The sequence below is a fragment of the Agelaius phoeniceus genome, chromosome 13 (genome assembly GCF_051311805.1).
Source record: "Agelaius phoeniceus isolate bAgePho1 chromosome 13, bAgePho1.hap1, whole genome shotgun sequence".
Lineage (NCBI taxonomy): Eukaryota > Metazoa > Chordata > Aves > Passeriformes > Icteridae > Agelaius > Agelaius phoeniceus.
This window is the reverse complement of record NC_135277.1, coordinates 14,018,524-14,045,522: the sequence shown is the minus strand read 5'-3', so window position 1 is coordinate 14,045,522 and position 26,999 is coordinate 14,018,524. Positions and strand designations below refer to the sequence as shown.

Here is a 26,999-nt window from a genome sequence, read left to right as displayed (position 1 = left end):
CCAGTTACCCAATATACTGGTGAAATTTATGGTGAAATCACTGGTCTTAAAAGGTAGCTCATATTAAAAAGAAATGGAATAATAGATTATGCATTAACTCTTGCATGTAAGCCTTTATATACCCTTTACCAAATGTTGCTAGTATATAAACATGGCTTGTTTGTTTTTTGGGTTTTTTTCTTTCAAGTACCTGTTCTGATAAGAGCTTAGGATAACCTAACTTGAGCCCATGGGAAAGTACTGGGTCTTAGCTAAGGGTGATGCTCTCAGCTATAATTTTTTCTTTAATTATGACTGAATTGCTGTGTTACTTGCAAATTGGACATAGTCTCCCTGAGGTAAGCTAAAGAGAAATAAAAATCTACCTCTTGATAGTCTTTTGGGTACTGCCATTAATATCTAAGATATAGTTTATTATCAAAGCAGATTATATAATTTTATATGTGTGTATAGATGTAAAAGTTTTTGCCAAAATTCAGCCTACAACCAAGTGGGCAGCCGTACAGTAACTAATATCAGTTTTCAGATCTGTGGAAAACAGAAGCAGTACTAAATAAGCAAGGTCAAAACTTGGTCTTAATTGATTTAATTCTGTTCTAGAGATTGCTACTGCTGCGAAGTGTCTTCTGTAAGGTACAAAGTGTGTAAATAAAAGAGGCATTATTTTTCTGGAATTAGTTAATCTTCTGCCTGGTGTGTTTCTAGGCTAAGGAATAGCTTAGCTTGCACTAAGAATTTGGTGCCTGCTGTAGAAATTGTAATTGTCAGAAGGCTTATTTGAAACTTCTTGTTTCTTCCATTGTGGCTAATTTAGAAACCATATTCAGTAATTGTATAGATAGATTGATTTAACTTCCTCAGAGTCTCCTGTCCTCAGAAGAATCATGAAGTTACTGGGTTTAAGCCACGGTAGAATTTATGTTTGAAGTTTGATGATGTGCTAAAGTTACTAATTATTGGAAGTAGAGATGAATAGATGCTTGTTTACTCCTCCACCCTCCTTTTCTTCCCCACAGTCCCAAGTTGGCTTTTTGCTCCTTTGATGGGGGAGAAGTAAAGGAGTATTTGTCAATTTTTCATTATTAAGAAGGTGAACAGTTTATACAGATTATCCTGTTCTCATCAAGCATGTTTGAATGACTAAGAAAAGACCTGTTTAAAAATAGCTGAGAGATGATCAGGTTATCTAATAGTTTAACTAAGTTAAGAAATCAAATAGAGAATTGCTAGTGTGAAGCACAGCTGAGTTTTTTTGTATTTGTAATAGTTCTCTAATCCTGCATATAGAGCTCATTTTATTAAAAGATAGATAATCTGCAACACAGGTTAGAATCTTTCGTGTTTATTATGTAGCAATGTGGAAAGCAAGGAGAGGGTAAAAATTAAAGGAGAATAAATAGAGGCTTCCTAAATTTTAAACTGGTGACACTTTTAATTTGTTCCATATAACTTCTAACAGTCCATTTTGAAGGACTTACAGATAATGTTGATGGAAGGGTATCCCAGAGAAGGAACAACCATTCCCAGCTTCATTAAACTCCCTCTTTCCCCCCAAAAGCGAGCCCTGGATGTGTAGGCAAAGCTCAAGGCTGGCCCTAAATCGTGGCCAGGTGGCCACCCAGGGTAGCCCATGCCTGCCCCACGATTGTCCTGCTGGTCTGTAAGGCTGAGAGCAGCATCTCAGGGTACCCTGGGTGGCTGCACAAAGCAGGCCTGGGGCTCATCCATCTGTGCCTTTGGGGTTACACTGAGCTAAGCTCAGTAAATGATCAGCTGCCAGGCTGAGGTCAGCTCCTGGGTTTTCCCCCCACTTTGCCAGTATAGATGGGAGTTAATACATCACAAGTCCTGCATTCTCTTGCACTGTGTACTTCAAAGCCATACGAAATTGCTGATGCAGATGAGTGTTAGAGACAACTTCTCCACAGTTGTATTTGCAACATGCATGAATACAACCAGAAAAATGTCATTTTAAAGAAATGGTGTATACACTTCTGAAAGGAAAGTACTATATAGGGTGAGGGTTTTTTCCCAAAAAAACTTTCTTTCATGAGGAAAGGTAAGAAGTCTTCTATCAAACACTAGAGAAGGGAGGAGAGGGTCCCAGATCTCTTGCCATTTAACTTCAGTTCAAATGCACTGAGAGTCTGATCCATCCTTGAGTGTCACAACTCAGTCACAGGGAAAGCCAAACTAAAATGGAGCTCAAATCTGTGTAACACCCTGAGCAGTGTATTACATCCAAAGTGAGTATAACTTTTTCAAGTACTTAAATGAAGTTTGTCATATTCTCATCACTGTTGGTTTTAATTTCTTTCTACCTGTTCATTTTTAACTTCTGCCCAGGAGAGCCACATAAAGTGGCTGCAGGTCTCTGCACTGCTGACCACCCCACCCTCAAAAAACTTGCTGAGTAATCTTGTGGCATTCAGTCCCAGGTGTCTCTGGGTTGCTTGTTCATGTTATTTCCTCTTCCTCGTGAACCGCTGGGTTGCCAAAGGACTGTTGTGGCAGAGGTAGTAAAAAGATGAACTTGAAGAGCACTAATTCTTCTTTCTTGTCTCAGTGATGCCAGTATCCAGGTGCACAGTGAACTGTTCCTTCCTTTGTAACAGGAGGATCTTCCTCATAAAATCCATCTCTGCTGAGCTGCGGTAGGAGCCCTGCTGGCCTTGGCACAAAGCCTGAGTCTCAGGGAATTGCAGAAGTTTAACCTTCCCCATCCACCAGCCACATCTCAGAGTTTCATAACCCTGTAGTAGATACCTGTGACACATTGCCAGAGCACAGTACTTGCTTTGAAGCTTTATTAACACCGTGGCAGTAATAATAAATATAGTTGGATTGTGAAATGCTGTTTGCATTACAGAGTAGTCAACATGAGTCACTACAGCCCTTCCCAGGCTTTAAGTGTAGGCAAGACTTTTTTTGATCTTGAAGTTTGCATCTTAATGTTTCAAAATACTTACAACTATGGTGTCAATATTTAATGTGCAGGTGGGAACTGAAGATAAACTTTGTGTGTGCTTCACTCATTAGTAAAAAGAGATTAGATTTAATCAACTTTACACTGTGGCTCTTAATTGCCTGGGTCATTTTGTTGGTTGCATACTTGGATACTAACTTTCACTGTGAAGGTCAGCTCTGCTGGGCATGTTTTTTAGATGAAGACTCAAATCCGAAAGTATTTGACTTACCAGAGTTAGTTTTTGTGTAACAAATGAGTGACAAGTGTGTAGTCCAAGTCAGCACTTTAGAATTAAGTGTTTAAGTGTAATGTGTTTTCTGGCTTAAATCTTGTGAACTTAGCTACTTATATAAAAAGCATCTAAAGAATCTTGCTTTTAAAATCCTTCTAGTGTCTGATCTAATTCTTGTACAGTAAAAGCATTTTCTACAGATACATTTTACAAGGTCTGCAGATTGTTTGCACAAAAATGTCATTTTGAAGTACTTTATTTAGTGCTCTTGTAGCTGAAGCTCAAAGCCAATTTACTGTCTTGTTTTATTCATTTTAGACAGTTCAACCTTCGAATGAAGAGAGATACCTCTCTTTTTAGTGATGACTTTAAAGTAGAAATATCAAACCAAGTCATTGATTATGATACCTCCCACATTTACACTGGACACATTTATGGTAAGTATACCACTTGAAAATGGATGAAAGTGCAGCAATTTTAAACAGGAACTTTCTAATAGTATGTGGAGAAAATTAGTATCAGTATTATTAGATTATTGTTAAACTTTATGAATGCATCTATCATATTTGAGCTCCCATCTGGTTTTATATGAGTCACACTTAATTGAGTATTTTATCTAATAATTTTCATACCCATAAAACTTGAATTTCAAATCTGTTTATAAACATACTCTTCACAAAGTCTGATGCATTTAAAAATAAAGATAGAAAAGTTGTATACATTGAAGAAAAAAGAAATCAGGTGCCATTTTTAGTTTAAAGGAGTAAAAGGAATATAGAGTTACTATCACTAAGGGTAATATATCTGATTTTAGTAAATACAAAGGATAAAATTGATTGAAAATGAAGAACAATTCCAGAATTAAAAGCAGATGGAAAGAAGAAATGGACTAAGATTTACTCCGCCCCTCTTTGTATTGTTTGTTTGATTTTCCTGAAGGTCTTTCTAAGCCATGGTCTGCAGTCTTGAAGTAAGCATTTTCAACTTTGAAAAGTAATAAACACAGGGCTTCATATGCATCTAGGCAGACCAGTTTGCCACTTATTGAGTAGGTGAGAAGGCTTTTTGATAGTGTGATTCTGAATTTTCCTCAATGGAGGAGTATATAAATATTGTTTTAGCAGAGTAATCTTTCATCCTTTATATAGGAAGGGCTGTTGGGATGCTGCATGTTGTAGCATCAGTGATTAAATTTTGACAGTTGAACTTTCCCTGATTGTAACTGTTTCAAATACAAATTCATTCTATGAAGATTTAAACCTAGCTACAGTTTTAAGAGGATTATGCTTGAAGAGAACAATGGATGTCTTGAATATAGAGAGTCCTTCTTTGAAAGTTTTCAAAGTTCTGTATATGCTCTGTTTTATTGTTTATTATTTCTAATTGTATGAAGGGATGTGTAAGGACAGGATTTGACTATAGAATTACATGCTGTGTATGTGCCAGCTTTAAAATACAGAGTTAAATTCTGCATTATATGGGTTTTAAACATTTCATTTATGCACCTGGTTGGGAAGCTGCTGAACTTACTGACTGTCATTTTGCTGTAACTGTTTGTCTTAGTGATGGATAATCTTAGTCTGAAAAAGGATTTTTGAAGGGTATAAAAAAGCTAATACACTTTGTCCCTTAACAGGTGAGCAAGGAAGTTTTACTCATGGCTCTGTTATTGATGGAAAATTTGAAGGATTCATTCAAACTCACAGTGGGACCTTTTATATTGAGCCAGCAGAGAGATACATAAAGGACAGAAACCTCCCATTCCACTCTGTCATTTATCATGAAGATGATATCAGTGAGTACTTCCATTTTGTGCTACAGATGAAATATTTCTTTTATTAAATGTCAAAACTTGTATGCCATTTGTAAGCATCAAATGAAACTTTGGCTTGTGTGTGACACTGTAAATCATGCTGTCCTCAAGTGATTCATACACAGTTAAGGTGTGAGAGAGATTTATGGCAAACCAAAGTCAGCCTTTATTCTGACATTTTAAGAAATCCTTAGCAGTCAGGCTTAAGTGTGCAGGCAGTGCATTTCCTACCCAATGGATACATGTTTCTTTGAAAAATACATTCTTAAAATGATCTATACTGATTGCTCTTCCATGTGACCTGGAAAATAAAAGATAATCATTGAGTGACTTGAACTTTAATTATGTATATCTCATGAGGGTGACATTTGTGTGAAATAAAAGCTTCCCCTGCCTGTGTCTCTCACATGTGCATTCAGAGAGCTCTTAAGAAAAGGTGGTGGCACCCAATATGTCCCATTTTACACAATAGCCAATGGAAGGGTACAGAGAATTTAATTCAACAAGTGTAGCCCCAGAAATCTGGCTTCAGTTTCAAATGCTCAGAAGGATGAAAAAGTACCATGAAATACTTCTGTGTCTTCAGAACTGATGCACCAGAGTTCTCCTGCACTTTACCTGCTTATTTATGATCAGTCTTCAGATGTAATACAAATCAGTTTTGTTTGATGCTTAAGTTATAGTGAACCTGAAAAGTACTGCAATAAAGTTGTCATTCCAAGTTTGAATCCTTCAAGGATCAAGGAGGTATCAAAGGTAAATGTTAGCAGAGTCAGTTTAAGACTTAACTTTTGGTTATTGAAGCTAACAAAATGTCTTTCCAGCTAACTTCAGGATGTCAGTCTTGCTTAAAAATCAATTTAAACCATAACTTCATTTAAAAACATGTCCCATCAGGGCACTGTGCAAACCCTAGAAGACTTGAATTTGAAATCTCATTTGGAATTGCATGAGGAGGCTTGGATTAGATCACTAGAAATTACTTGAACCACTCTGAAAATGGTTTATACATATATCATTAACAAAGTATGTCATAATGAGACTACATTGTGGAAAGAAGTGTCAAAGAATAGGAAGTTAGATGAGGAAAATTTCTGATTGTGATTTGACTTTGTATATTATAATTTTCTCAGTGCTATAAGCCAGTGAAAAAACCAGGGTTATTGCATATTGCTCTCCTTGATTACTTCTCTTGTGTGAATGCAGTGAAGACAAGTGATCTTTCTCCACTGAAAACTCAGCAAATTTGGGTGGCTTTTTTGTATTTTATTTTCAGTGGCAGTATGTGTGCTGTCTCTGAGTATATTAAAATTGCTGTGAGCTGGCAAATATGTTTGTCATTCCTGCTATCTCATTCTGTAAATATGATTACTAACCCAAAAGCAAATAGAATTTCCATAATTTTAAAGAGCTTGTGAGCGAAAGCATTTACTGGATTTGTGAACAGTATTTGTTTTCTGACTAAGTGTATATTTTCCTGGTGCTTACAAGACTCATACTTAAGAATAATTTTATGGGATAACATTCCATATTTTTGATTCTCAGAGAGAAGCTGCAGCATGAGCTACATTTTTATCTCTACAGAGCATTGCTGGTCAGTTCAGCTGGGGGAAGTCAATTCAAAGGGGAGAAGGCAGTTTTCCCTGTTAGCTGCAGTTGGAGTATTACTGGCTTTGCTGCTGTAGCAGGAAAGTAATGAGGGAAAAGTAATAAAAAAGTTACAAAAGTCTGGCATGGAACTGTAAGACACATCTTTCATAATATTTCTGTGAATAATTCACACATACTTCTAAGTTTCGTGTTGCATCTTATAGGTCTCATGAACAGTTCACTGCTTGATAGTGGGAATGTTGGACTTCACTTATGTAGGACTTTGTGTAAATAAGTCACTGTCAGCTTCATAAAGGGTTTTATTAACTAACCCTGTTGTTGAAAAGAAGGGGAGGAGGAAAGTAAGCAACATAAGGCAGTGATGTGCCCAGTTTTCAAAGGTTGAGACAAGCAAGAAGATTGTCTCATGTCCCAGTTCCTTATGCTGTAAATAGTGAGTGACTAAAAATACTCTTCACTGTTACTGAATGCTGACAGAAATAGAACTCTGCCTTGAAGAAGCTGATAAATTGATTTTATGAAAGTTACTATTGCTGTTTTGTAGGAGTGATCTCTGTTGGAAGAGTAAATGGATCGTTTTGGGAACTGGAGAAAGTAATGTTGAAATTGGTTCTTACTAAGGTCTTATAAAGTGAATGGGAGCAGGGTATGTTGGGGTGTTTTTAATTATTCAGGTATGGGAATGGTTTACATCATTTTTCCTCTTGAATCTAGTGCATCAAACCCATCAATTAGAAACAAAATCAGATTGTCAGAGGGGAGAGTCTAAATCTATTCTGGTGAGGCACATTAAAGCATCAGTGCAGTTTGGCTTCCAAGTCACCAAGTGAGTGAACATTGCTGCTTGCTCAGCAGGGTTGAAAATAGCCCATCCTGGAGCAAAGTCTAAGCAGCACTATTTAAAAACACATCACTCCTCCTGGCTGCTGCCAGGGCAGTCTGATATGCCTGTGTTCTGATTGTATAGAATCACTTCAGTCATTAGGATCATAGATGCCTCTAGGATTTCTGTTGTCTGAAATATCTGGAGTATACAACTGCTTCTGTCTCTTTCTGAACAGTGCTTTTGAAGCTAAATGATTTTTGTCTTTCATGAGACCTATGTTTGCATTGAACTGCAGCTCCAAAAAAACCCCAACAACTCAGAAAAGCTAAGCTTTGTAGTAGATTTGTTGTTAATTTGTTGTTACTGCTCTAATCTAAAGCTAGCACTCATGGAACAGAGTCAAACTGTCCCACTCTCCTATGTAGGACAAAAGCAACAAAAATGGTCACATTTCTGACTCGGGAGAGACTGAGGGAAAAAGTCATCTTTGCTTTAATTTGGGTATTTTTTTGGTCAGCCATGTTTCAGCCTTTTGAAACAATATGCTTTTTAGTGCTTTTCAGAAACCACAATGCAACATATGATTAGCATCTCAATGAGTTCTTTTTCAGTAGTTAAACAAAAGTTGTTTTGTAAATGGGGATTATATTGTCAACTTTATAAGGCAGCTTTTGTCTGTTACAGTGGATCTGGTGACCAGTGGAAGGCAGCCTTCTATTCATGACTTGAAACACAAATTGAATGATTTTAGTTTCTAAACCAGTCTTGATCAAACTATTTTATAATTTACAGTTAGAAAGATGTAAATTGCTGTTTACATTGAGATATTTAGGAAACATTTCTTTAAGGATGAGGATATATTTACTTTATTAAAATCATATTTGCTTCAAGTGTATCCCTGAGTTCGTACTGTAAAATAAAAAATCATTATTTCTTCAGATCAACAGTATACAGGAAAATCCTCTTCAGACCTTCCAGAAAATTACCATGGTCACTTAATTGTGTTTATGATCTTGGAAGGGGCATACAACTAAGAACAGAAAATGAAATGGTTTGTAATTTTGCAAACCCCTATCTGCTGAATAGGCTGACCATGCAAACTGTGTTATTAATGAGAACCTGGTTTCTTTTTCATCACATTGTGATGACAGTTGTCATGGGAGCACAGCATCACAGAGTGCTGTAAATTAAATCTGTAAAAAGGATTTTTTTTCTGTATCTGCTTATATTTTAATTTTATTCTACCATTATTGCTTTTGCAAGTATTGGGCAAATTTCTATGGCTGTTAAAGAATTGAGTTTTCATAATTTGTAATGGAAGTTTGATGTCAACCTTGCCCAAGATGCCTAAGTTCAGTAATTATTAAGTGGTGAACCTAAATGCTTAACAGATCATACTATTAACTGATAATTAGAAGAAGAAAAACCAAATGTTCAGGAATGTGTTTGTGGAAGGAAGTAGTGCATCTCCTTGAAAGGAAAAAAATCTTATTTTGAGCAACTGGAGTATATATCATTAAAAATCACCTGCCATCTAGTTAGAATAAGACATTGTAGTCAGAAGGTATGAAATGACAAGATTCTGCAGGTGGTTTTTAAAGTCATTGTTATTTTTTCCTACTCTTTATAATTTCTTAACATTCTGCCAGGATGTACAAAACGTGAAAGTGGACAGGACTGGAAAAGAAAAAGTTGGGGATTTTTTTGCCTAATGATTTTTTCTAGTTAGAAAATTGAACCTATTACTAACCTCTTCTACAGTAGCTCTGTTGGAAAATAGTCTTGTTTTCTCAACTCTGCATTCACTGTGAGCAATCATTTCATGGTGAAAGCAGGTTTTTCCTTTTCACTTCTCAGGGTTGTGGTAGGGATAGGCTAAGAAGCTCTTGATGCCAAAGGACTGCACAGAAATCTGGCACATCTCAGAGCATTGAAAAGCTTCACAGGAGCATGGACAGACTTGTGTCTTGTGGGTCAAAACTGGCCAAGTCATCTGGCACCATGCAGTTCTTGCTTAGCTTCAGGTATTTAAAACTGGAACTGCTGCAGGGGATGGTGGAAATAGGAAGTCTCAAAAGATGGCAAGGGAATGGTGCCTTCACAGTTTGGGGGCGGTTCATTTAGCAAATAAAAACTTTATATGCAACTTTCTTTGGAAGTTAGAAATGGTTCCAAAGTGAACTATCCTGTATTACCTGTCTCTGTGATTAGTAGGGTGGTTCTAAATCTGCCTCTGGGGGAGTTGTCTTTTCCAGCACATGCAAAATCTTGGCAATTGCTATTACAGACTGTTTTGTGTTCATTTTTTCGTAGTTTTAACTGTCATGGCTTTAAAGTGTTTCTTACTAGATTATTACTTTTGAAGTGAGAAATATTTGAATTGCAGGCAGTCAGTATAAAAAAATGTGTTAAGGGATATCCTAACATCTTTGGGAAACAAGATAGAAAGAAAAGAGAGATCATTTTGTGTAATAAACTGAGAGCATTTATTTCCAGTCCTGTTCTGTTAGTTGTCATAATGCTTCAGAGTGGGGCTCCTGCAGGAGTTTCTTTCAGTGGTTTTCTGCAGGGGCAGTGTGTGAGGGAAAGGCAGGATGGGCCATTGCTCTGCCCCTGGCTGACCTGCTCTTGTTGCAGGGGTAACCTCTTGGTGCTGTGCAGTCAGGTCAGAGGTGAGGAAAATTTGCATTAGAATAAATGCAGTAGAATTTTCTGTACTATAGGGGGAGGAAAAAAGGGTGGTGGAGATGGAGAAGGGAAGGATCATATCTACAGTCCTTTGCTCATAACTCGAATCTAATGATATTAAACAGGATCCCCAAAAGTAGAAGGTGACTCCAAGAGTGGTGCCTTTTGTATAATATTGGTTGTAGCCAAATCAGCATTCCCCTACCATGCTGGAACAAATTGTGTGAGGTGATTTGCAGTAAGAGCATATTTTTCTTTTTTTCTCTTCATTCCTCTGGCACTGTGCTAGGGCTATTTGTGCTGGGAGGAATGTGATGAGATAGCAGTTCAAAAATGGTATTTGTGTGGTGGTGGAAACTGAAATGAGGGAAACCAGTATGTAGAAAGTAATGAAATAAACTTACAAGGTAAGCTCTATATTGAAATAGTTTAGCAGTATCATGCAGTATGACTGTAAGAAACAGAGTCAAAGATAAAGGCAGCTGTCAGATGAAAGCATACAGAGTCCACACCCCAAGGGAGCACATCTGCTGTGCTCCAGCTACTGCCAAGCCTTGACTCCACAGCCCAGGCTAGAGCTAGTCCAGGGCAAAATCACCTGAAATGCATAGGATGTGGGCATCAGGTCCTTGGTGCCCAGGCTTTACAATTCTACTCTTACATAGCTGTTCTATTTACTCTGTGACTTTGGATCTCCACTCTGTAAAAAATGAACACCCCCTCACCAAGCAGAAATAAAAAGACAAATGAATCAACCAAAAAATCCCAAAACACAAGAAATCTTGGTAAGGTTTGTAGGTTTCTGACAAAAGTGGCACTCTGTTGAGATGGTGCTAAAAATCTGGTTTGCCCTACAGAAACTGACTTAAGAAATAATGGAATACAGATCTGAATACTTACTTGGGCACCAATTTATGATGGGGTTGAATATGCAAATAAATCAAAGGGAGAAGTATTCAGTATTTCTCATCTCCATAGGAAGCTTCTGCAAATACAGGTTACAGATCTGCAATAGGTACTGCCAGTAAAAGCTGAGCACGTGTGTCTGAAACACATTCCCTTGTGCAGTGAGGCCTTTGGCAACTATTGCAAGAGTTGGCCTTGTTGAACAGGTGATTGCCAGATATTCTCACTAGTTTGGATCTCCAGCTTGTTTAACTAACATCTAGGGGTTAAGTAAATCATGGTTCTATCCATTAGCATTTCTCTTCTTATGTCTTGGTAGTTAAGTAGCATAATGTGAAAATTTCCAGAAAATCAGTGGAAGATGAATAAAATAATAAAATTGTCTAAGAATGTTAGTGAGGCTTCTTAGTTTGTTTACCAAGTAGTATAAAAACTCTTTCTCTTACCCAAGCAGTCTTTAGTATACTTGATATCTAATAACTTTCCATTGTCATGTCATATTTTGAAGGCTGCTTTTAGCTGAAGTAAGTTGGTACAGATCTGTAAATAAAAGCTCTTGTTCTTATGTTAGGCACTGCTCATAATATTTTCTTGTGCTGCCTGAGAAGATAATGTTAAGAAGCAAATGTCAGTTTTGTTCTGTTTGTAAAACTAAGAATGTCTTAGTAGAAATGTTTAATTAAAAAAAGCTGCGTAGACCTTGCATCTTCTGATGCTTCCCTCAAACCACATGCACAATATTGGACACCAGCTGAGTCAGTTGCACTGATGCAGCCATATTTTGGACTTGTACTTGGAATTTGAAAACTCAACCTGGGCTTCCTCTTTTCAGAATATCCACATAAATATGGACCACAAGGAGGTTGTGCAGATCATTCAGTATTTGAAAGAATGCAGAAGTACCAGATGACTGGTATAGAAGAACCAACAACAGAGGTACAACAAAGGCTAATGGATTATGTTGATTAGTGCTTAGTGTGATAACTTCCTATTTCTTGTATGTTGTTTCTCTTACTTTTGGTGAGCTATCATCCCTCCACATTGTGAGATACTTAAATTATTGCTGGAGGTTCCTTTTTAATATAATTTTTCTAAGTTCTTTTTCTTATTGCTTCTGTAGCCCAGATGTGCTACTTATAGTCTTAATGAATCCTAAGTGATCTCAAATTTTTCAACAGTTGGAATTTTAGATGGATGTGGAAATCAAGCTTAAAATGAGGAATATACTTTATTGCAGTTGAGAAGGAAGAGTTTCAAGATCCCTTGATCTCCAAGTAATACATTGGTTCTAAAGAGTAATAACTTCTACATTTTCAAGTTATATTAACATAACACACTTAGGATAGCTGAGTGCTTTCAGTGGAAAATTAAGTGATATTGGTGGGAGGGTCTTCCTAACAAACCCTGTAAGCTTGTGGGGGTTACAGCACGTTACAGGTTGGCTGCTGTGACAGGTAAGTGTCCTGTGGCAGGAACCTGTGGACCTGGGTGGAGTCCCACAGTGGGTTTGCACTCAGGTTTGCACCACATGTCACAAAATACTTTTTTTCCAACAGTAAGTTACTGAATTTCTTTTAGACTTAGTTGTGTTCTGACCTGTTCCAAGTCTTGGCATAGTTTTGAGATGTCAGCTAAATATATACCCAGAAAACACTGCAATATGTTAAATAGCATAAGCAACTTAGTTTATTTATGTTGTGACTCTAGAAATTGTCAGCACTAATGCCCTTTTCAGCATTGGTAACAATAGCATGCTTTCCCAGAAATGTGCTTGTAAAACTTCATGGAGAGAGAGAGAGAGAGAGAGAGAGAGGGCCAGCAGCCAGTGAGTGCTGTAGGGCCAGGGTGCTGCTGCTGCCTTGAGAGGCTGCCTGGAACTGAGGCCAGACAGTGCTACAGGAATAAAGCAGGGATTTGCTAAAAGGCCTTTAAAGGACACACCTTGGGCAGTACAAGAACTCAGCTGTGGCTCTACCCAAGATGGACTCTGAGTCACAAGTTTTCATACTTTTATAAGTTTTGGTCCATTTCCATACTGGGGTTAGTTGTCTGATTGCAGCTTCAGGTTATGAAGTCCCATCCTCTGTTTGCCCTCCTCAATTCACTGTTGTTTGCACTTTTGGGCCCAAAGCTGCAATGCTGTCCCTGGTTCTCAGGCTGGAAAAGGATGGTTTTGTCTGACTGAACTGTGAAGAGAACTTGCTAGCACTTTATATGAATTCAGAGTTACATACTATAGCAGTACAGAATCTGGAAAATATGAAAGCTAAAACTTAAGGCATCACTACCAGATACCACTCTGCCTAACCAGTGTTCCTTTACTTCTTGTTCCGTGCCCCATTTGTTCCATGCTGAAGTGCTTAAACATTTCTGTTTGCTGAGGTAGCTGACTACAGTAATTTCATTTGAAATAACTGGTGTTAGGCATGGTGCAGTTAAGTCCCAATAGTGCTGATTTTTTTTCCTAAGCAACTGTTTGTTTATCTTAGCAAAGGATCATTAAAAGAAAAATTCCGAAGATCACCACACTGACTGCATTTTGTAATATAAAATGAAATGCAGAGAGAGCTTTTGCTAAGATTGCATTCGAAGTATTTGAAAACTAAGCATTATGTACTTACTTCAAGATTCATCAAACTTTGCAAGTTAAAGAATGAAAATCTATTTGTATTAGTGGAGTATGTTTAGAACCACTGTTATTTTTAGGTAATCTAGTGCAGCATGTCACTACAAAATTCTACAAAATTAATGTATTTCTTCCCTGTGCATATGTAGAAGCCTGTTGAAGAGCCTAAGAAGGATGATCCACAGCTTTTGAGAAAAAAGCGTGCCACTCAGGCTGAAAAAAACACATGCCAGCTGTATATCCAGACTGATCATTTATTCTACAAGCACTATGGAACCAGAGAAGCTGTGATTGCACAGGTATTTCCAACCCCTCTGTTTTAAATTGCCTGCTTTCACTTTGGTAGTCCTGATAAATTTCATGTAACTTTTCTTTTTACTTATTTCCTTTATAATGGCTTGTTTCCTTTGTTAAAGTGGTCTTGACATAATTGAAACAACATTTTTTATTTTGCTAAAAAGATGCTGTTTCTGTTTTCGTGACAAAAGTCCTGGGCACTTGTGCCTCTTTAATGGCAGCTGTGGTGTGTTTAGCCCCTCTGAGCAGGATTTGCAGTCTGACTGTTCTCAGTTCTTACTCAGAAAAAGAATATTTCCTGAGGAGTTCTGTCCTGTTTGACAGCCTGCCAAGCCTCTGTTTTAACACTTGCATAGGCTTCCCTTTGAAATTCTAGCTCAAAACACCATGAGCTAATAAATGCTGAGATCTATTCCTGTAGTATCTAATAGAGTGGATGGTAAAAAAAGCAGTGGCAGCTAAAGGCAGATGCTTTTCATTTGTCAATATACTATTAACTGAGAAAAGGGTTGATATGATTTGCTAAAAATATATCTAGCATTTTAACATACTTCTTCTGAAGTCTGAAGTTTCACTGCCACTTGCAGATCTGAATTTTACTATTTATCACACTGTACGTAGACAAGTCAAGTAGTATTTTTCAAAGCTCTGAAGTCACCTTTTAGCCACCTTTAGCTTTTTAGTGAGTTAGCATTTCTGTGTGCTTTTAGAAAAGAAAAGGTAAATGATTCGTTTTTCCACATTTGTGTTCTACCAGAAATGAAAGAATAAATCTGTAACAAGTAAATTTTTTTTTCTGAAAAAGAAATACAGTGCTTTGAATACAATTTCAGTACAGTGCTGTCTTACCAAAGCAGTGAATAAAGGAGTATCACAAACAGCTATCTGCAAGTTGATAGAATTGTGTTAATAAAAATCAAATGGCAAAATCCTTTGGTGGTATCTGGCATGGTGATGGTGCAGGTAGGGATTTATTTCCATTGTGGGCCCTGATTTATTTCAAAAGGCCTGTTAGAAGTTCCTACAGCACAATATCCCATATTGTAGGCATTGCAGCTATTGCTGTTAAGATAAGCTGTAGTGTAGTGCATGGATGTCTGAACTGTAGCTGCTTTTGTTTTTGACAGATTTCCAGCCATGTTAAAGCAATTGACACCATTTACCAGTCAACAGATTTTTCAGGGATCCGTAACATCAGCTTCATGGTGAAACGAATCCGAGTAAGTTGGGTTGGAGAGGATTTCAGCTTCACTGATGCTGCTGGGAGGCTGTGTTCTTCAAATGTGCTGCTCCTCTTCACTTGTACCCATTTATTGTTTTATAGCAGTTCTTTAGCAGAAATCCCTCTGCAGGAAATGGTGCCCTAAGCCATTTATTTGATTTGGTTTTACTGATTATTGTCAAAAGCCCACTCCTGCTGTGATTGAGCTGTGGCCAGTTTTTCTATAGGAATCAACTTACTTTGTTTCAGCACCGTTGTTGTGTGGTGAATAGATGATTGCTATTCTCCAATAACTTTAATGCTAAAATAGAGAATGGCTATCCAGGTAGACACTTCCTTGTAAAAGTGATAATTTAGGAGGATAAATACAAGTTTTTGGGTGCTCATGAAAAAAAAGAGAAGGAAATAAGAGAATGGGGATTTACTACACAAATGCAATTCTTCATTTATTGTAGTGCTTTGTCTTCCAGTTATTGGGGTGGTAATTTACAGTCAAGGCTTTTAAATTTTAAACAACATCTTTAACTGCATAACATAGCAAGGTACTGACAACAGTGAGCCTCTTAGCTGGCATGTGCAGGTGGAAATGAATCTTGTCTTACAGTTTCTTTCCATTTCCTTTTAGATTAACACAACCGTAGATGAGAAGGACTCTTCCAATCCCTTTAGATTTCCTAACATTGGTGTGGAAAAGTTTCTGGAACTGAACTCAGAACAGAACCATGATGATTATTGCTTGGCCTATGTGTTTACAGACCGTGATTTTGATGATGGAGTCCTTGGTCTGGCTTGGGTTGGAGCCCCTTCAGGTAATTCTATACAAGCCTTCAGTGCTATGAGATAAAGTAGATAGGCACTAGAAAAAAGGTAGAAACCACCTTTTAAACTGACAGCAAATGCACAAAAATCTCCTAGCTTGTCACAATTTTGTTTTAGTATGGTTCAATTTTATTTTTAGTAGATTGTGCCATTTCAATTAATCTTTCTGTATTTCTGATGAACAGGATATGAAGAGTAAAGAAAAACATATTTATTTTGTTATACAAAGGTGATATTACTTGGATTGCTTTTTATTTATGGTAGGTGTGAGTGACCAGTAAAGTGACAGGTGAAACAAGTATTTCTGCTCTATATAAACAGGGCTTACAACTATGAAAACTACACTGCAGAACCTTTAGGTTTTCTAGGTAGTATTGAAAGAATTTTTTTTTTTTATCAGTGAGATCTGTTCTGGGAGATAATAGAATAATTACTGCATGACTCTTCTTGAACTGCTTCTCATTAGTTTCAGTCTAGTTGTGTATTTTGGATCTAAAGTATGTCCTTTGATGTAAAAAAATCTCAATCAGTGAGACATTGCAAGAGACAGGATACCCTAATGAGAACGTTATTGAGAGCTTTAACAGAATTGAGTAATGGTGGAAGAAACATGAAACTGTTCCTGTAAGGGGTAAGAGATCAACAGACCCATGCCTGCAGTTAGAGGACTAACCTTAGGGACTGTAGAAGAACCATAGGAAAAGTAATGCCCAGAAGGTGAATAGAAATGAGAAATTGGGTTTGTGATGACTATTCTAGTGTACACACTGAGCAAGAACAGGAGGAATTGGAATATGCAGTTCAAAAACACTGCTTTCAAAACTGAATTTAATGGAGAAGAACTATGATCCTTAATACACATACTGATATATTAAATGGGATATGTCACTAAATCAAAATTCTCCTTGAGAAAGGAAATCTTCTTTAGACTGGTCTTTAGACACATTTACATTAGCAATAGAATAGCTGGATTTTAGAACATTAATAATGCTTCAGTAGAAACTCAAGTTATGGAAAAATTTGGTGAAATTAAAGTCAGCATTTTGGGAATTTTCCAAACAGGAAGTATGATAAACTTGACTGCCAATCTTCTAAACATGGGTCTCATTAACACATCAAAAGAACTTTCAGGTTTAGGTTTTGGGTTTTTTTCCTGACAATGAGATACATATATACATATATGTGTTTTTATATATGTACTTATTCTGACAATGACATTTTATAGAAATGCTCTTGCTGTGAGAGAGGATCTCCAAATTTACCATGTACTTTTTCACTTGGTGAAATCCAAATAAGATGTAGATTGAGGCTACTTCTGTTGGACATTGCACCCTGCTAGTCTTGTACTACAGGTATGGTGAAACAAAGGCTCATCCATTCAGGGAGTGCCCAAAATAGCTCTCAAAAGCTTTTCTAAACCAGCTGACTTCTTGTGTGAATGCATCCAATCAGTGTTGAGAGCGTTTGTGTGAATAAATCTAATCTACTTTCAAGGTTGTGTTCATATTAATTCTAGAGAGCTCTGAGTCTGTAAACCTGCAGAGGCAAACTGATTGTTGTTCTGGATGTCAATAGACAAGTAACACAACACTTTGCCCTAAATGTGTGACTTGTACTTTTGTCTGAATGCAGGGAGCTCTGGTGGAATATGTGAGAAAAGCAAATTGTATTCGGATGGTAAGAAGAAGTCTCTGAACACTGGAATCATCACTGTCCAGAACTATGGCTCTCATGTGCCCCCCAAGGTTTCTCACATTACTTTTGCACATGAGGTTGGGCATAACTTTGGTTCCCCTGTAAGTATTACTGGTGATCTGTGAACTCACTCTCAGCCATTTCATAGGGTGTGATTTACAAATGGAGATTTTACTTCTTATAAACAAGGACAGCAGAGTCCTGACTCCATGAGCATATGTGCACATACATTGTGTACAAACAAAGGGATGGCAACTGTGCATTTTGTGAATTGTTTACTTATATTAGTTCAGTTCCTCACAAAGGTACTTTATTATTGTTCCCTAAATACTTCTCTGTCTTTATGAAGAATAGGGTCACACACACCTTGTTAAATGTATTGTACTTTATCCTGGAGAGGAGGAGGCAGCACTGCAAAATTGACTAAGATAACACTTTATTCAGCAAGTGGCTCACGTTTATTAGATGATTTATACTTACAAGTTGATCTAAGAAAATAGTGGAGGGAATTAGGATGCCAAGAAGAATGTTTTTGAGTAGGATTGTTTCACTGCCAGTTAGGGATGCAACTTGTTTGTGGTAAGCTTGAAAACATGAGGCTTTTTGTTTTGCCAGTGTGTAATGCATTTCATTCCTCATGCTGGATATTATAGATGTAGTCACTGGCTGACAGACTCCTGCTCTGTTTTGAAGTTCTCTTTGTACCTCCCTCAAAGCAAACAAGAAGAATGGATTGTGGTTTCTGTTAACTCCTCCTGCTTTCATTCTACAGAATGCTGATTACCCTTTTGTGATCATAAGCCACTCTTTTTAGGAGATGGCAGCTTGTCCAAGTCAGTATTCATTCCAGGACATGCACTTGGGGGTAAATCACCAAGAATGCAAATAAGATGAAACTTAAGGAATTAGATTCTTGCTACTGTTGTCTTGGGGTAAACAAAAACAACAACAGAACAAAGAGAACCCAAAATCATACCTTGGGTTTACATACAGGTTTTGTATTGCAGAGAACCTGTGAGTGAAATATGGTGGTTTATTTTTATTTTATTTATTCTGTGTTAAGTCTACCAAATCCAGGTTACTTTTGCACCTGTCATCATTGAAATAGTTGTAAAATACTTGTTTTGCAGCATGATTCTGGAATGGAGTGCACTCCTGGAGAGTCCAAGAACTTGGGGCAGAAGGAAAATGGCAATTATATCATGTATGCAAGAGCTACATCTGGGGACAAACTTAACAACAATAAGTTCTCTATCTGTAGCATTCGAAATATCAGCCAAGTTCTTGACAAGAAGAGAAATAATTGTTTTGTTGGTATGTATTTCATCCTCCTGAAAGCCAAATAGCTAAAATATTACCACAATGCTTAATTTAAAAAAAATCTTATTTTTTTTAAATTTACTGAGAGATTCTGCAAGTAAAGAATTGAATTTGAGATCTCCAGTACTGTATCAAGCTCTGGGCTGGCCAGCACAGAAACAGCAGGACACACTGGAGTCAGTCCAGCCAAGGGCCACAAGGATTATTAAGGGATTGGAGCATCTGACATAGAAGGAGAGTCCAAGAGAGCCTGTTTAGTGTGGAGCAGAGAAGGCTGGGGGAGGCTCTCTGTCTTTGTAAATGCCTGGTGGGAGGGAGTAAACAAACAGGGTCAGACTGGTTTCAGTCGTGCTCATTGTGAAAAGACTAGAGGTAAGGAGCCCATATTAAACTGCAGGGAAATCCTATTTAGACATGAAAAAGGATTTTTGCATGATTTTTTCTTTCTGGAGTCTGATGTATGAGCTCTCACAAATTTTGTGGGCTCACATAGGTTTGCACATCTACTCAGTAAGTTTGGATTTTGGAGTAGTTGACCCCAGTACCATCAGCCTTTGCCTCAAGGTCCTCTGACTGTTAAAGGAAAGGATGCAGCTCCCTGGGAGAATGAGCAGAAAGCTTGTTCTTATACTCCCACTTTTGTAAATCAAAACCTTTTACTCAGAGGCTTAAAACTCTATGAATTGTGGGAATGACTAAGCTGGGTGTCAAGCAGTAATGCAAGTGACTTGAGCCCTAGTCTGAAGTCCAGTTTGACCAGGCTCTTTCAGTCGTGATTAGCTGGATGCTTGTTAAGGTTTATAAGTATTTGCATATTCTTTGTACTGCTTTGTACATAAATATACTGGCATTTTTCAGAGTCTGGGCAGCCCATCTGTGGTAATGGACTGGTTGAACAAGGAGAACAGTGTGATTGTGGGTACAGTGACCAGTGTAAAGATGACTGCTGTTATGATGCAAACCAACCAGAAGATAAAAAATGCAAGTTAAGACCAGGCAAAAAGTGCAGGTATTGTGCATGTGTTTACACTACACTTTCATTTTGGGCATTTATTGGGGATTTCAGAATCTGAATCTGCTTATCTGCATTTTTATAAAAGTACTGATTTTGTTTAAAATGCTTTATACAATGAGTGAGATGTACATAAGCATGTTTATGCTATGGGAAAAATTCTTTTCAAGCCACATTTGATTAGGACGAATCAGAAATTTGTTGATTGCTTGAGTAGGCTTCAGGGTGAATAGTCTGTTTGGAATTGTTCCTGCTTTTTGTTGGCATCCACAATCTGTGTTTGTTTCCAGCCCCAGCCAAGGCCCGTGCTGCACTGCCCAGTGTGATTTCAAATCCAGGACAGATAAGTGTCGGAATGATTCTGACTGTGCTAAGGAGGGAATGTGCAATGGTGTCAGTGCTCTCTGCCCAATATCTGAACCCAAAGAGAACTTCACCGTGTGCAACAGGAACACACAAGTTTGCATAAAGGGGGTATGGTTTTTACAGCCTTATGTAACTGCTAATTACTCTGAATTGATACAGTTTCTGTACTTACTGCACAGGAGGGCAAGCTCAGCCTCTTTTTCTGTATAGATGTTTGATTTATTGGTGTCAGTCAAAATAACAGTGAAGGTACATCAAGGATTAAGAAGTACATATCAAATCCCAAGATAGCAGTACTGTCTGAGAAAGTTACAGTTTTTTGTAAAAGTCAGGATTATGAAAGTGTTTTATTTTCTAGTGCCATCTTTTCACTTTTCTTCAGTCTTGGTCAATAATTCTGTTGCCTTAGAAAACTGGATATGCTGTGAAATGAGGTTGAATTTGGTTTATTGGCAATACACAGTTTCTCCAAACATCTACATATAGCACGGATGTGCAAACATATGGAATTAGAATGATTCTGAACTGCACTTAGTTTCCTGGATTAAAGAGAACATGGCAGTGCCATGAAATATTGATGGGCAAGTCTCTTATAAATTGATCTGTGTTTGCTTGGATGCAAACACAAGCAAAAATCATCCTCTTTAAGACCTGTAACTTTTTGTGCTGTTTGTTTTCCACAGTCCAGGATTTTAATCAAGTACTGCTTGTAATATTTTTCAGCTAATTTATAGCCATCTTAAAGATAGAGGAATGGTCTTCATATAGTTACTGATTTTGAAACAAAATTATAAATAAACTGAGCTTGGAGTATGAAGGATCTTGACACAGTGAAATTAACTACAGAATCTTTTCTGCCATTATTTTTTTTTAATTTCCAAGAGAAATATTTGTGTATACATGTGTTAGATGTATTTTTCAAACCATGATTTTGAGTAATCATGTTTCAGTGTGAACTGTGGTGCTGTGGGTGTTTTGCAGGGTACTCGCAGGTTATAAAAGAAGATGCTGTGTTAAAAAGTAAAATCAGTAAATCACCTTTTAAAAAACTTGATAATATGCCAAAATATTGACATTGAATAACTGCAATAATTTTTTGCTTATAAGCTTTGGAAAAAAATTGAAGCAGTTGATTTATTGATAAGCATCTTTAGATCTATAATTATGCTTTCAGATATTAATTGTTAATATCTCTCCTAATGTCAGTGGACTTGAAAGTGAAATTGATTTTTGTGTTGCTGTGCTTTTGTCTCCCACAGCAATGTGCTGGCTCTATCTGTGAGAAGCATGGTTTGGAGGAGTGTACATGTGCTAGTTCAGATGGCAAGGATGATAGAGAACTGTGCCATGTCTGCTGCATGAGAAAAAGTAAGATTTACCTGAATCATAGGTGTAAATAGAGCAGGAGGGGTCTGAGGAACCCGCTCATGATGTTTGTACTTGAGTTTTTGTTAGCTTTGAGAGCATTTTGTTCATAGTTTCAGACAGACATTGCATTGTACCGTGGAGGAAATAAACAATACATTCTGCATTTTTACAGACTGTTAGAAAAGCATTTTGAGCAATTAAACACTAGGGTGGATATTCATGCATGGATGTTTTGATACCATAATGGTTGTATTCACTTTCAGTGGACCCAGCTACTTGTGCAAGCACAGGCTCGAGCCGGTGGCAGGAATACTTTCACCTCGAAACCATCACTTTGCAACCTGGATCTCCCTGTAATGATTTCAAAGGCTACTGTGATGTGTTTATGAGGTGTCGGCTGGTGGATGCTGATGGCCCTCTAGCTAGACTAAAGAAAGCAATTTTTAATCCAGAACTATATGAAAATATTGCAGAATGGATTGTGGTAAGTATATTTTTATATTGCAAGTCTAATATGAAATGTTCTTGGTAATCAAGATTCACAGTTGATAAGTGTTTTTATGCAGACTGCTTCAGCATTCTTCAAAGTATAATTAGCCCTTGTTTTACTAGATTTTCTGTAAGCACCCTCTGTGCAACAAGTTTGCTAGATTGAAGGAAATTGAAACAAACAAATAACAAACAAATAAATAGGCTCTGTTAATACCTCTATCCATTCACATTTTTAATTTACTGGTTTTTTCATGTTTTGACTCTTCATATTTGAATGCTCTGACTTCTTTTAAGGAATTAAATATTTTGATCTGTAGCATTCATCATTTTTGTTGTGCTAGGTGTCACTTTAATAATAATATGCTGAAGAGGAGCTAGAGTGAAACACCTTGGAGAGCTGCATAGGCAGTTTGTGTAAGCTGTTGATTGTTTGAGGCTTACACAGCTTTGCTGGAGTGTATCTTCTGTGAAGCACCCTTCTGAAACTAGAATGGAAGTATTGGGGCTTTTCTGTGGAAGAACTTCAGGGACATTTCTTTCAAATGTTAGGCTGGATATTCTTGGTGATGTTTCAGAAATCTTTTTGATGACTTCTTAAACACAGTGAAAAACCATATTCAGTGTCTTCTGTCTCTTGTGCATGTGTGCCAAAATTCTAGTACAATCTTTTTGTTGTTGTGGTTTTGTTTTTTAGGCTTATTGGTGGGCAGTGTTGCTTATGGGAATTGCATTGATCATGTTAATGGCTGGCTTCATTAAGATATGCAGTGTTCATACTCCAAGCAGTAATCCAAAGTTGCCTCCTCATAAACCACTTCCAGGTGAGTAATGCAGCTAATTATAGAGATAATGTTTTCTCTGCAGCTGTGTAGTTCTAAAGAGAAACTTCAGGTGTTTCAACCTACAGTTCTTAGGCTGGCTCTGTGAAACTACAAATGGAATTAATGCCTGTGAATCAATTCATGAAAATCTAATTGTCTTATTTTCCTATAACATAATATGCAATCAAAAGAAAGCTTTAAGGACTTTTTCCAGCATCAGAGTTCCTTTTATTTCCTATTCCATGCTACATTTTGTAAGAATTGGCCTGTTTAAGGAAGTGCTGTTGAGGTACTGAAATGTATTCTATGTGTCCTCCATGCAGCTACTCATCTAGTTTAAGCTTTGCAGGTCTAAATCCAAAGCCTTCCAGACAAATAGCTGTATTTAATTGGCATGGCCAGGGTAAAATAACTTGAGTTTTAAAAATTTTTGAAAATAACTTGAGTTTTAAAATAACTTGTGAAAATAACTTGAGTTTTAAAATTTAATTTTAATAATGGCTTCTTTTCTTTGAAACAGGCACTTTAAAAAGGAGGAGACCACCACAAACCACTCAGCCCCCACAGCGGCAAAGGCCCCGAGAGAGTTATCAGATGGGACATATGAGACGCTGACTGCAGCTTTTTGCCTTGGTTCTTCCTAGTGCCTACAATGGGAAAACTCACTCCAAAGAAAACCTAATAAGTCATTGTCCCCAGTCTAACTCTCAAAAATTGAAGAGGAAAAAAAAAAAGCATGATATGCCCTCAAAACAAGTGGAAGTGGTTGATTTTTAATGAGAGAATCTTCCAGCTCAAAAAGAAGAAAAGTGTTTTTTCTTGAATATTTTTAATTTAGTGGCACAAAGTCCTAGCATATCATGATTCTTTCCCCCTTCTGTGCTCTTCATTGCTGCATTTTCTTCACTTGCAGGCAAATATGGCTGTAGTAAAACTTTTACTCAAGAATTGAGGAAAAGATCTATTTTTCAACTGCCAGACAAGGCTAGGAAGCTAGACCACCTCAGCATTGGAGACATTACTTGTCAATGTATATACATTGTTATATGCAGACATGTATTTCTAACGTACACCCGTACTTGTGTGCAATTGTAAACAAGAGAATTGCAATATGGATGTTTCTTTGTATTATAAAACTTTTCCGCTATTAATGAAGAAATTACTGTTTAATTGACATACTCAGGATAACAGAGGATGATGGTGTGTAGTGGTCAAGGGTCCTGTGATGCTTTACACAGCAATTTTGAATCCAATCACACTTATTTTATCATTATCAAAGCTGTTTCAAGCACTCATTTCATCTTTATCCAACAGCTGTTAAGATACAGCATACAAGCCTGGATGGTCTTAGACAGATTTAACAGGTGTTCTGCAAACTTTGCAAATGTCAGAATGTTTCAAAAATGTTTTATGTGTCTTCCTTGTAGCTCAGCGTAAATATTTTTAATTTGTCTGATTATTCAGTGAAATAATGAATAGTTAGATCCAATATTTCCATGCTTTATTAGAAAATTTTGCCTGTTATTCAACTTGTTTTAAAAATTGCAACCACTTTATTTGGGCTGTTCCGATATTCTTACAGTTTGGTAATCAAGTTCATGTTCTAAGGGATGTGGAAAGAAAAAAGCTGTAGTTTTTATTTTCTTTTTTAATTTATCAGGTTTTTGGATAACTTTTCAGCATGATACTGTTGATTGATAACCACTAAAGTAGAGTGATTTGCCTGGCTACTGTGGCAGAGTTAAAACTGTAGTTAGGACTACCAATTTTCCCACATTTATACCAGTAGTGATGTTCAACAGCACAATGTCCCATTCCAGAGTTTTTATTACGAATGTAAATAATTGGCATTTTTGAAGATGAATAAAAGATGTCTTAAGGTGCTTACTGCTATGCAGGAGATGAAAGGGGGCATTACAAAATGTTTAAGCTTGTGATGTATTTATTGCTTGTTTTCCAAAAGCACCAAGCTAATTAGAGATGCAAATGGCTATAATTTTCCTGGCTTTGCTTAGGAGAAAATTTACTAAGGGTTGGACAGGCTTCCTTTGTTTGTTTGGTTTTTTTTTTTGTTTTGTTTTGTTTTCTTTTTTAAGAGTATAAGGTTTACACAATCATTCTCATAATGTGACGCAAGCCAGCAAGGCCAAAAATGTTACAGAATATAATGGGATCTCTTCCTTGTAAACTTGTACAGTATGTGGTAACTTTTTCAAAATACAGCTTTTTGTACATGGTTTAGAGACAAATTTTGTACATGAAACCCCAAGTCCAATAGACTATATAAATAATTCTAAATGATCTTAACTAGTTAGAAGTGTATGTAGTTGCTTTTAAGTCATTTTAAATACATTTGTTTTAAGACTGTGCAAAGATTGGAAGTGGGTTTGCATTTCTAAAATGGTGACTTTTATTCAGCAAGAGTTCTTAGTAACTTCTTGAGTGTGGTAGACTTTGGAACATGTAAATTTTTTGCCTGTAATGTTATCCTGTGGTAGGATTTTGGCAGACAAATGCTGCCCTATTTTATTTTGAGTCTAAGTTAAATGTTTTTTGAAAACAGAAATGTGCACTGAACTCTCCACTGCAAGTCAAGATGTGGTAAAGCCGAAAGGAAGTTCAAGACAATGAAACAGAAATACTACTGTCGATTTCATGTCCACTGTGTTTTATACAGTCTCTTTTTTGTTCACTTTGGAAATTTTTACTAAAAAATGCAAAAAATAAAGTATTGTGCAAAGATATGTAAGGTTTTTTGAAACTTGAAATGCATTAATAAATAGACTTGATGAAATCATCTTCTGAAGATCCATTTACTTGTTGAGCCCTGAAAGCAAAGAGGAATACACAGATTCCACTTTGCTTGATTTTTGGCTTTTACTATCATGCCAAACTGTAGTTGTACTATCTCTGTCAAAGTGTCCCTCTCAATTTTAACATCCTGCAGTTATAGATAAGAATAAATGTGTTTGTGTAACCTCTTTAAGGAAAGCCATGAAATTAATTTTAAATTACTTATATGTTCACAGGAATAAAATTTTCTTACCTCCAAAATGAAAAACTAGTTGCTGGTGGCATGTTCAAGCCTGGCATCATCGTTACTGATGGATACCTTTGGAAATATATTTGGAGAGTAATATTGGAATTAATATGCAATACTCTGAATAATACACAATTGGTGGATGAGACAGAAGGAGCAAATGTGATTTTTGCAAGGCATTTTAAAACTGCTAAGCTGAGTCTCTGGGTTTTTGTGTGTGTTGCATGGCTGATTTAAGTGATAAGAGTGCTTTTCAAAGCCAGGTCCTGCCAGTGAGTCTCCCATTCTCCAGGCTGTTTGTTGAGAGTGGCTGCCTGGACATCTGTTTCCCGAAGGGAGCAGGGTGGACTTTGATGTTATCAAAGCACACTCAGAGTTCCTTCCTCACAATGCTCCCCCCACCACCCCCAGGACTTTTTATAGAAGTGCTTCTCCCTGGAGCTAAATAGCACTGTCTGTGCAAAGGGCATTAGAAGAAAATCCCTTGGAGCAGAGCCCTTCTGTAAATCCTCACAGAGGTGGTGGTGGCTGTGTTTAAATCTCTGTAAGAACACAACCCAGAGGGGTGGAATAATGCCTAAGCAGCTCAAATGCAAATTTCATGTATATTTTAAAGTAGGAGTGAAACAAATCAGTACATAATTTTTCTAGCTAATATTTGACATAATCTTATTTGTACCGATTATTTTATTCATCTTGCATTTTTGAATGTTCAGTTATTAAATGTATACATTCAGCTCATGTAGAAGCATATATAGATCAGACAGAATGGTGTGAGCATGACAAAGGCATCAAAGTCCTCTTAAGCAATGAAACTTTATACCATACCATTGATGTAATTTGGGTTTTAATTAGTGTTCCAATATTTCTTTCAGGA

The 26,999-nt window shown here is 37.0% G+C and overlaps 1 protein-coding gene across 1 annotated transcript in view; it reads left to right on the top strand.

Annotated features, from left to right (window-relative positions):
- Nucleotides 1–25,879, top strand: part of ADAM10 (ADAM metallopeptidase domain 10) — a 42,090-nt gene extending 16,211 nt beyond the window's left edge. The window contains exons 3-16 of the mRNA XM_054642431.2: nucleotides 3,519–3,637; nucleotides 4,837–4,995; nucleotides 11,877–11,980; nucleotides 13,820–13,969; nucleotides 15,095–15,187; nucleotides 15,815–15,998; nucleotides 17,641–17,804; nucleotides 18,834–19,017; nucleotides 19,882–20,032; nucleotides 20,326–20,509; nucleotides 21,661–21,769; nucleotides 22,033–22,253; nucleotides 22,956–23,082; nucleotides 23,603–25,879. Of these exons, the coding sequence (XP_054498406.1) occupies nucleotides 3,519–3,637; nucleotides 4,837–4,995; nucleotides 11,877–11,980; nucleotides 13,820–13,969; nucleotides 15,095–15,187; nucleotides 15,815–15,998; nucleotides 17,641–17,804; nucleotides 18,834–19,017; nucleotides 19,882–20,032; nucleotides 20,326–20,509; nucleotides 21,661–21,769; nucleotides 22,033–22,253; nucleotides 22,956–23,082; nucleotides 23,603–23,697 (2,044 nt within the window). The 3' untranslated portion in view covers nucleotides 23,698–25,879. The remainder of the gene's footprint in view (nucleotides 1–3,518; nucleotides 3,638–4,836; nucleotides 4,996–11,876; nucleotides 11,981–13,819; nucleotides 13,970–15,094; nucleotides 15,188–15,814; nucleotides 15,999–17,640; nucleotides 17,805–18,833; nucleotides 19,018–19,881; nucleotides 20,033–20,325; nucleotides 20,510–21,660; nucleotides 21,770–22,032; nucleotides 22,254–22,955; nucleotides 23,083–23,602) is intronic.
- Nucleotides 25,880–26,999: the final 1,120 nt, after the last annotated feature.